General features: G+C 43.7%; 1 protein-coding gene across 1 annotated transcript in view; it reads right to left on the bottom strand.

Annotated features, from left to right (window-relative positions):
• LOC145358860 (solute carrier family 71 member 1-like) overlaps window positions 1-11,168 on the bottom strand; it is a 70,220-nt gene that overhangs the window by 12,137 nt on the left and 46,915 nt on the right. Inside the window, exons 8-11 of the mRNA XM_080213204.1 lie at window positions 7,584-7,655; window positions 7,261-7,373; window positions 3,760-3,857; window positions 1,077-1,243 (exon numbers count right to left, since the gene is read on the bottom strand). Of these exons, the coding sequence (XP_080069330.1) occupies window positions 1,077-1,243; window positions 3,760-3,857; window positions 7,261-7,373; window positions 7,584-7,655 (450 nt within the window). The remainder of the gene's footprint in view (window positions 1-1,076; window positions 1,244-3,759; window positions 3,858-7,260; window positions 7,374-7,583; window positions 7,656-11,168) is intronic.

Genomic DNA, 11,168 nt, shown 5'->3' with positions numbered 1-11,168 from the left:
TGTAACTTCAGACTCAGTTTACTTTTATCTGTCTTCTGAAATGGGCCAGCTTGTCACTCAGTTCAAAAGCTATAGGAGATGGACGACAAATGCTGGCCAGTGATATCCATATTTCATGGAAGAATAAAAACATCCATTTAAACACAGATTTTGGTGTGGATTTACATTTTATCAGAAAGACAGCAATTCCAATGACACAAGAAGTTTTTGGTATTCCACTGATCACAAGCAGGTTGTTCTGTGGACATATAGCTTTCTTTTGCTGCTGTTAGAATAGTATTGGGCCTGGCGTGAAGTAGAATGATATAGCAGAGAAGGCAACCATTCAGCCCATCTTCCTGCACCAACTCCTCAATAGAGCTGATCAACTGGTCTCATGTGCTTTGTTCCATTTTTCCTTATGCAGCTCCCTTTTAAATCAACAATTGCGACGACTTTCACCTACTTTCAGGCAATGAATTCTAGATCATAACTTGATGCATTAAACAATTGATCTTCAACTGCCAGACTCTTGTCAAGTACCTTAAATTTGTATTCTAGTAATTAACCTGACAGCGGAAATAGTTTACCCTTCCTACTGCCAAGAACTGAACATAATGTTCCAACTGGTCTTAACCAGTGCTTTCTAAAAGCTTAGCATAACTTCTTTGACATTTGTACACTATTCCTCTATCTATAAAGATAAGGATCCCATTATGGGTGGCATGATGGTACAGTGGTTAGCACTGCTGCCTCTCAGCGCCAGGGACTCAGGTTCAATTCCCAGCTTAGGTCACTGTCTGTATGGAGTTCGCACATTCACCTATGTCTGCGTGGGTTTCCACCGGGTCCTCTGGTTTCTTCCCACATTCTAAAAATGTGTGGATTAGATGGATTGGCCATGCTAAATTACCCCTTAGTGTCAGGGGGGCTGGCTAGGCTAAATGCATGGGGTTATAGGGATAGGAACTGTGGTCGCTAATGGCCACGTCCTGCACTGTAGGATTCTATGACGACCTTTTGAAACATTAGGGTATGCTGATTGTGCTTCAGGAAGGTATGAGAGAGCTGGGCCCACACAAAAATTATTTCTTTACCTCATCAGTTGGATTCTGCATGTTTCCTTTCGGAATTTTGCCTGGGTTATCAACATCTCCCATTTCATTCAACTCCACATGAAAAAGGTAGAATACAAATCCATATAATGCTGGACCAAGGCCATTGCAGAGTCCACGAATTCCAGTGATCATTCCTTGCACAACCCCTGTAGGAAAAAGGAAAGGCCATTTCAAATGTAAATCCTCTAACTCAAGGCTTCACATTCTAACTATTGTTAATTAATCAAGGATTGAGCAGATGAAGGTGAACTGAGTTTAATTATATTTGAACAATGGAAACTCTTCCAGAATTGCACGTACCAATCACTGAGCCCCTCCAAAATGTCCTCTGGATACCAGAGCTTTATTGGGAGGGAAATGGCTCCCCAAATGACTATGGCTCTACCTCACCCAAGACAGAGCATGGGAAAGCGCTGACACCTATAACTGTTTATTTTTCCGGTTTCCAACACTTGCCGTATTTGGCTTTTGTATTCATTGCCAAGTCTGAACGGCTGTGAGAGGCATCTCAGCTCACACACACGTATGCATGTACACATATACAATGGTTACCTATAAGACATAGGAGCAGAATTAGGCCACTCAGCCCATCGAGTCTGCTCCTTCATTCAATCACGGCTGATATTTTTCTCATATCCATTCTCCTGCCTTTTCCCCAAAAACCCTGGTCCCTTATTAATCGAGGGCCAACTATCTGTCTTAAAGACACTCAATGACCTTGTCCCCACAGCCTCCTGCAGCAAAGAGTTCCATAGATTCACCATTCTCTGGCTGAAGAAATTCCTCCTCATCTTTGTTTTAAAGTATCATCTCTTTAGTCTAAGGTTGTGCCCTGTGGCTCTAGCTTTTCCTACTACCAGAATCATCCTTTCCACGTCCACGCTATCCAGGCCTTGCAGTATCCAATAAGTTTCAATGAGATCCCCCCTCATCCTTCTAAACTCCAAGAGGACAGACCCAGAGTCTTTCTGGATTTTCAGAAGGCGTTTGACAAGGTACCTCACAAGAGGTTATTGCAGAAGGTCAGGGGACATGGAGTTGGGGGTAGGGTGTTAGCGTGGATAGAGGATTGGTTGTCAAATAGGAGGCAGAGAGTGGGGGTCAATGGGTGCTATTCGGATTGGCGGTTGGTGACTAGTGGGGTGCCCCAGGGGTCGGTGCTGGGGCCTCAGCTATTTACCATTTATATAGATGATCTGGAGGAGGGAACCGAGTGCAGGGTGTCGAAATTTGCTGATGACACCAAGATTGGGGGAAAGGCAAATTGTGCGGAGGGTGTGGAGAGTCTGCAGAAGGATCTAGATAGGCTGGGCGAATGGGCCAGGAAATGGCAAATGGAATTTAATGTTGGCAAGTGTGAGGTGGTCCACTTTGGTAGGAAGAATGGTAGGAAGGACTATTACTTACGTGGCGAAAAACTGCAGCAGGCGACGGTGCAGAGGGACCTCGGGGTCCTTGTGCATGAGTCGCAAAAACCCAGCTTGCAGGTGCAGCAGGTGGTCAGGAAGGCGAATGGGATGCTGGCCTTCATAGCGAGGGGGATTGAATATAAAAGTAGGGAGGTCTTGCTGCAGCTGTATAGGGCATTGGTGAGGCCGCAGCTGGAGTACTGTGTGCAGTTTTGGGCGCCGCACCTGCGCAAGGATATTTTGGCCCTGGAGGGAGTGCAGAGGAGGTTTACTAGGCTGATACCGGAGTTGAGGGGATTGAGCTATGAGGAGAGGCTGAATAAACTAGGCTTGTACTCGTTAGAGTTTAGAAGAATGAGGGGAGATCTCATTGAGACGTATAAGATGATGAATGGGATGGATAGGATAGAGGTGGAGAGACTCTTCCCGCTCAAAAAAGACAGTAGGACTAGGGGGCACAGCCTCAAGATAAAGGGGAGGCGGTTTAGAACGGAGTTGAGGAGGAACTTCTTCACTCAAAGGGTGGTGAATCTCTGGAATTCTCTGCCCGTTGAAGTGGTGGAGGCTGCCTCGCTAAATATTTTTAAGAAGCGGGTTGATGGGTTCTTGATAAGAGAGGGGATTAAGGGTTATGGGGAGAGGGCGGGAAAGTGGAACTGAGCCACAACAGATCAGCCATGATCTTATTGAATGGCGGGGCAGGCTCGAAGGGCTAGATGGCCTACTCCTGCTCCTATTTCTTATGTTCTTATGTTCTTAACTGTTCCTCATACGATAAGCTCTTCACTCCAGGGATCATTCTTGTGAACCTCCTCTGGACCCTTTCAGGCCAGCAAATCCTTCCTTAAATAGCCTGATAGCCATTTGAAATCAGAGCCTTGACTGATATCTTCCTTCACTAACTCACCTCTGTCCCATCCCATAGGCATCAAGACCAATTGTAGTGATGCTGAGATCAGCTTATACACTAAAGGCATTTGACCAGAGACCTGCTGGCTGTGTGGCTTTAGATTATTAGTGCAGTGATCCTCCAATCAGAAATCGTACAGGAAACGGCATTTCACATTCACCCAAGAACTCAGTGGGAACTTGGAAATAGGAGCATCAAACCCACACTTTACCAGCTGCTTATAACATTCTGACAATGGCTCCCCAGTTATTTAGTCTGCAATTCTTGGGAGAGTCCAAAATCATTTTGCCCCTGTTATACACGGGGTGTGTGGTCTGAGGAGGAGGAGGAAGAAACAGCCTACCTTGCTGATCTGGATCAGCATTCCGGGAAACCAGGGCACTGACCGCTGGGAAGGTGATACTGGACATGGCGGCCACAGCTCCTGCTGCCCACATCATCCTGCAGGATCAACACAAAAACTGGTCAGTGCCAATGTATCAATGGACAACACTCATTCTCCAAGCCTAGTTCTAATATACAGTTCAGCAACAATGCAAACCCTTGAAAATGCAAGTGCACCCTTGGAATAGGGACTTGATTTGATTTATTATTGTCGCATACTAGGAATATAGTGTTCAACTGTGGTTGCCACATTACCAAAAAGATGTGGAGGCTTTGGAGAGGGTACAGGAAAGATTTTTCAGGATGTTGCCTGGTATGGAGGGCATTAGCTATGAGGAGCAGTTGAAGAAACTTAATTTGTTCTCATTGGGAAAATGGAGATTGAGGGGCGACTTGAAAGAAGTCTACAAGATTATGAGGGGCATGGACAGAGTGGATAGTCAGACGCTTTTTCCCAGGTGGAAGAGTCAACTACTAGGGGGCAAAGGTTTAAGGTGCAAGGGGCAAGGTTTAAAAGGAGGTGTACGAGGCAAGTTGTTTGCACAGAGGGTGGTGTGTGTCTGGAACTTGCTACCGGGGGAGGTAATGGAAGCAGATATGATAGTGAGTTTTAAGGGACGACTGGACAAATACATGAATAGGATGGGATTAGAGGGATATGGTCCTCGGAGGGGTAGGGGGTTTTAGTTCAGTCGGAGAGCATGGTTGGTGCAGGCTTGGAGGGCCGAAGGGCCTGCTCCAGTGCTGTAATTTTCTCTGTTCTTTTGTATTAGTATACAGTGAAAAGTATTGTTTTTCGCAGACAGAGCATACCATCTATTGAGAAGGAAAGGACAAAGTGCAAAATATAGTGCTACAGAAGCTGGTTTCAGGGATGTAAGCACATGGCGCCAGTTCTCATCGCATTGTGCAAATACACCTTCATTTACGCTACTGTACCCAGTGTGAAAGTGAAACAATAAAGCACCAGAGAGCATCAATATTTGTTAAACTTTTATATTGTTCCTAGTGTGGGAAATAGACAGCATAAAAAGACCTATTCAAACTCCAGTAAGTCAACCTTACAACACAGAATTACGGGTTTACAGATCTGATACATATCATTGACTGGGACTGACAGCTTCACAACTGGTGTGAAAACATTTTGATTGAAATTGTTAAAAAACACCCATTTAAAGGGATTTGCAAGCTTTGCCGTCATCAAAAAGATAACTAATTTTCCCCAAAATTGGCTGCTTCGCATGCAGTAAGTGAGCATAATTTAAGCACACTCATTTGTTCTAGTTACTTTGTGTTGTCTGCTGTACTTTATTACAAGTTTCATATAGACAGCTAGGACTGCAACCAGCTGAATTTATATGCAGTCAGCCATAACTTGCGCTATAACGCCTTGGGGTTCTTAAGTTGCCGTGGCAAATGCTCTAAGACAGTTTTGCTTCATCATGTCCTTTGACCTAACGGAAGAGGGCAAGGAGCAGGTGGCTCTGGCGATGTCAAGAAGTCAGATGTGAAAGGGGATAAAATAGATTGAACTGTGGTTACACTTCAATTAGGCTGCGGCCTAATTAGCTTGCTGTTAACCTTAGCGTATGTTTTGTTTTGGCTTCATATCCAGGAAGGAGTGGAGATGGAGGAGGACGACTTTTTTTTTTAAATAACGGGCCATGGTAGGGGTAGTAGCGGTGGAAATAAAAGGGATGGCGCAAACTGAAAACTAATAGCAAATAAATGTATTTAACAGTCCACACAAATCAAAACCAAAAGAAGTTACTGACAAAACTCAAAAAGGAATTCAGGACAACCTCTTCACCCAGCGAATGGTAAAAATGTGGCACTGGCTACTGCAAGGAGTGACTGGGATGCACATCATGGATACAATAATGAGGATGCAAAGTCAGCATGAGAGAACATAAGGTTATGCTGGTAGGGGGAGGTGAAGTAGCATGGAAGAAAATTCACGTGGAGCATAAACACCAGCTTGATCCACACTTGGGTGCTCCCAATTCCAGGATATCCTGAGGTTGTAAAAGATGCTATATAAACGCAAGAGTCTTGCAGCCTGCAGCTGCAACCTGCAGGTTGGAGTGGGCACAGAGTCCCAACACAAAGCTACTTATGTAAGCAATATTGCTGGATGCAAAACTGCCCTAGGAACCTAGTAGCTGAAGAAAGACCACGATCCATCTATTTCCCCTTGTGGCCTAGTAGGCACGACATAATAATATTGCTGGTGACTAAGCATAGCAATCAACTGATGTGCCTTAATGGTGAAATTACAGATGTTGAGGGCCAAAGCACCTGGATTATTGGTGGCTGAGGGAAAGAGGGGGGCATTGTGGTAAATGCTTTAATCTGTTACTAACACTGCTGCATCAGATCTAGGATCAGTTGTTGCTGTTTGTCTTGGAAAAGAGAAGGTGGAGGTAAGATTTGATGAAGGTATGCAAAATCAGGAGGGATCGGGACAGACTAAGTAGGGAGAAGCTATTTACATAGGCAAAAGGATAGAGAACCAAAGAGCACAGGGTTAAGGTACAGATAACTGGTAAAAGAAACAAAGGAGACATGAAAAAACACCTTCTCATGCAGTGAATGGTCAGGATTTGGAACGCACTGCCTTAGTGTGTGGAGACAGCAAGTTGAATTATTATCTGAAAAGGAAGAATATGCAGGGCTACAGGGCTGTGGCAGAGTGTGGCTCTGGGTAAATTACTTCTTCAGTGAACCAGAGACACAATGAGCAAAATGGCTGCCTCATGTGCTGTAATCATTCCATGATTCTACTGAGTATCTCCTTAACCTTTCCTGTTCCAAAGTGAAAAATTGAAACTTGTCTAGTTTTTCCACGTAACCACTGATATTATAATAAGTGAATGATACAAGAGGCCATCATCTGGTAAATTGAGCCTGCATCGGTTTGAAGAGCTTTTCATTAGCTCCCCACGCTTCCTGCACAATCCTGCAATCTCCTCTCCACTCTTTCCTTTCAGCATTGTACAATTTATATTATAACCTTTAAAAAGCCCCTCTGATCACCATGGAAACCAAAACAAGTAAAACTGGAAATTATTTGCATCTTAAAGGCATCCTCCACTGAAAAAAATGCTAATTTATAAACAGGACACTGACAACTGCCTGAGTGTGTAGAACTTTGGGACAAGTCAAGATAAAGAGTCAGCTATTTCGGACCAAGACAAGAAATTTCTTCACTCAGGGAAAGGTGATCCTTGGAATTCTCCCAAAAGGCAGTGGATGTTCAGTCATTGGGTTTATTTGAGGTTAAGATTGATAGGTTTTTGGACTGGAGGGGAATCAAGAGATTCATGGTCACTCAGCAAAGTGGAGTGGAGGTCCAAGATCACCCATGGTTTTATCAAAGAAGGAGCAGGTTTGACAGACTGTATTGCTTTCTCCTATTTCTTATTTTTGCGTGATCCTTCAAAAGGAAACGCACACTTACCAGGGCTGAGACCCAAAGCCATACCAAGCTAGCTGCAGAATTTGGAAGCCGAGGCCCAGGAGGATGGTGTTCTTATGCCCTATGGATCTCATCAAGATACCAAGCACTACGGTCTGCAAACAAAATACGAGTGAAATGAATGTCTGGTAAAGGAAATAAATACATGCTGGAAAAACTCAGTTGGCATCAGCATATAATCCTCATTTCCACCAACTCTATATTCTGTCATTTGTTGATAGATTTAACGACAGTATTCTCACAGCTGACTTGCTCTAAACATATCACACATAAGATGTTCCTATTTTATGTAGGTAAGCACTTACTTGAGCTAAAATTGAAAGGATTCCCACAACTGCAATAAACGCAGCTACAGTTTCTGAGGAAAATCCAATTACCTAGAGGACACACAAATCACACAATAAATAGGAGAATTAATATTTTAAATACACACATGTACCTTAAAATGTTTACAGCTCTGAAACAAGCCACTCCAACAGGTCATCGGCTGTGTTAATGCTTCACAAGCCTCCTCTCATCCTTCTCCATCTAACCCCATTAACACATCCTTTCATTCGTTTCTCTCTCATGCACTTATCTGGTTTCCTCTCAAAAACATCTGTGCTGTTCACCACAATAGCTAGTGGTAGTGACTTGTGACTTTTAACCACCATGTGGAATAACCTTCCAGGTGATTCTGTAATCATAATTCCATTCAGCAAGACAGCTCAGTGCTCTGTCAGCAGAGGATGAACCAGGAGTTAGAGCTCAATGATGCTGGGGAGCTGAATTCACATCAGACACAGTGTGCTGATCCAGAGTTGTTATGGATTCTAAGCTCAAGCCATCAAGCACTCCAGCCTACTTTGGGAGGAAGTGGAGCTACTACATGGAGGATTTCATTTCTTCATTTTTATAAATTAAATGTTTAAATCTTCCAGAGTCCAGAAAGACCAAGGCCAACTGTCCCCATATTGCATCCACCTTTTATGTTCATCTGAACAAGCAAATGGGCTCGCACCAGAAAGACACATCTGCTAATGGAGCACGTACACCCTTCAGTCCTGTACAGCAACGTCACCCTGCATTCAGAGTCAGAGGTTTACAGCATTGAAACAGTCCCTTCGGCCCAATTTGCCCACGCTACTCTTTTTTTTAAAAACACCTAAGCTAGTCCCAATTGCCCGCACTTGGCCCATATCCCTCTATACACATCTTACTGCATATGTGAAGTGGGTACTTGAACCCACAAACCTCTGTCTTGGAAGTGAATGCACGACCCACTGAGCCAAGCCAACATAAAAGGATGAAAAACAAAGATGCTTATGATCAGACTGACAGGAGACAAGTTAGCAGCAGTATTAAAAGAACAGCTATGCTGCAAAGGGATCCCAGTATGTTGGAGCTGCACTGTTAATGAAACAATAAGAAATTCCACACAACAAATATCAAGATCATTGATTTGGACATATTTCAAAGAATCCCGATTTAGAACTCATTGAATCCAGCTCAAATTTATTGGTCTAGAATTTTGAAACATCCAGTTTTACTATTTCTGGCCCCAAAACTATTCCCAAATCACCAACAAATTGACAACAATTCAGATAGTAAAGACATATTGAACCATAAAAAATGTAGGTGGAGAAAACTTCAACCCAACTGAATTGCCTTAACTCCCATACAGACTGTAACCCTCCACCTGAGGATTTTACTCACTTGCTCAGTATCTGTTTCCTACCAGTTCATCATTTCCCCAAACAGGAGGATAAGGTCTGCTCCACCACTTCCCACTCAAGCTCTCCAGCTGCAATCCCCATGATGGCCAAATTGTTCCAAACATTGATCGCTACGCCCGCTCCCAACATCACACTCAAGCCCTGCAGCCAAAAATGCCCCCTCCAGCACATAAAGCCAATAGCTTCTGACATGAAAACTAACTCTCTTAACTCATACCTTTAACGCAGCAAAACCTTTCAAAGCTACCCTGAGTCGATGGATTGAAAGCATGATCAATGAAAAGCACACTTGTTAAACTTGGGCATATACAAATCAGCTCTCACCCTGAGGGGTGAGACCTCTGGGCAAATTAACTTGGAGCCTAAACCCACTCCAGGTATTTTGAAGTAGATGCTTTTTTTTTTTAACTCATTCATGGGACGTGGGTGTCGCTGGCTGCCCAGCATTTATTGCCCATCCCTAGTTGCCCTTGGAGGGCAATTCAAAGTCAACCACAATGCTGTGGGTCTGGGTCACATGTAGGCCAGACCAGCTAAGAATGGCAGATTTCCTTCCCCAAAGGACATTAGTGAACCAGTTGGGTTTTTCCTGACAATCGACAATAGCTTCATGGACATAGTAGATTCTTAATTCCAGATGCTTTCACCGAATTCAGATTCCAGTGTCTGACGTGGCGGAATACAAAATGGATTCAATGGACGAAACATTGGCAAAGCTGCAGCTTTGGAACACACAGTCTACGTTCTAACTCTGTGAGACTGCATGCAGTTTGCTTTTCTCCACAGTTTGATTTCCTCCACTGATCAGTGAATGGGAATGCATGTGCACAGGTCAGTTACCTTTCCCAGCAGAGGGAAAGAAAAGCAGAGGATAAAGCAGTAACAACATAAAACCATAAGACACAGGAGCAGAAATAGGCCATTTGGCCCATCAATCTGCTCCATCATTCAACGAGATCATGACCAATCCGATCTGATAATCCTATGCTCCACTTTCCCACCTTATCCTCATAACCCTTGATTCCCTTATTGAATAAAAATGTCTATCTCAACCATGAACATACTTAATTACCCATTTGCATTCCCTATTATCTGCTTGGTTTACTCTGATTTAGAATCAGCAAAGCAGATCCACACTTTTAGAGAGAAGGGACAGTGCGGCAAGGTGGCACAATGACTAACACCTCTGTCTCTCAGCACCAAGAACTTGGGTTCAAGTCCCAGCTTGAATCACTGTCTGTGTGGAGTTTGCAAGTTCTCTCCATGTCTGCACGGGTTTCCTCTAGGTGCTCCGGTTTCCTCCCACAGTCCGAAAGACATGCTAAATTCTCCATCAGGTACCCAAACAGGTGCTGGAGTGTGGTGACTTGGTGATTTTCAAAGTAACTTCACTGTCGAGGTAATGTAAGCCTTTTTGTGACTAACAAATAAACTTTACTTTTAAATGAGAAAACTATCCTTCATTATTTCATAGGACATGGGTGTCGCTGGCAAGGCCAGCATTTGTTGCCCATCGCTTGAACTGAGTGGCTTAAGAGTTAACCACCTTGCTGATCAAGAGTCAGACCAGGTAAAGACTGCAGATTTCCTTCCCCAGAGAATATTAGTGAACTAGATGGGCTTTTACAACAATTAATAATAGTTTCACGGAGTTCATTAGACCTCTGATTGCAACATTTTAATTAAAATTCCACAATTTGCTGTGGTGGGATTTGACCCCAGGTCTGGATTAGTCCTCCACAGCCCGCCGTGATAAAAGAATTCCACAGATTCAGAGAACTTCCTCCTCATCTGTCTTAAAGGGTGACCCTTACTCCGAGATTTTGCTCTCTGGTCCTATCCTCTCCCACAGAAGGAAACATCACAGCATCTGCTCTGTCAAGCCCCCTGAGAATCCGATGTGTATCTCATCCTTAAACTCCAATGAGTGCAGTCCAACCTACTCAACCCCTCATGAGAAAATTCCTCCATACCTGGGATCATCCTAGTGAACTTTCTCTGGAATGCCTCCAAAGCCAATGTATCTTTCTTTAGATAAGAAAAGTATTCCAGGTGTGGTCTAACTAGTGCCTTGCACAGTTTTAATAAGATTTCCCTATTTTTATACGCCAGTCCCTTTGAAATAACGGTCAACATTCCATTTGCTTTTCTTATTGTCTTCTTGGTTTACTCTGG

Source organism: Carcharhinus amblyrhynchos, chromosome 26 (genome assembly GCF_965287045.1).
Source record: "Carcharhinus amblyrhynchos chromosome 26, sCarAmb.v2.hapA, whole genome shotgun sequence".
Lineage (NCBI taxonomy): Eukaryota > Metazoa > Chordata > Chondrichthyes > Carcharhiniformes > Carcharhinidae > Carcharhinus > Carcharhinus amblyrhynchos.
Note: the sequence above shows the minus strand (reverse complement) of the source record. Positions and strands in the feature narration are given on the sequence as shown.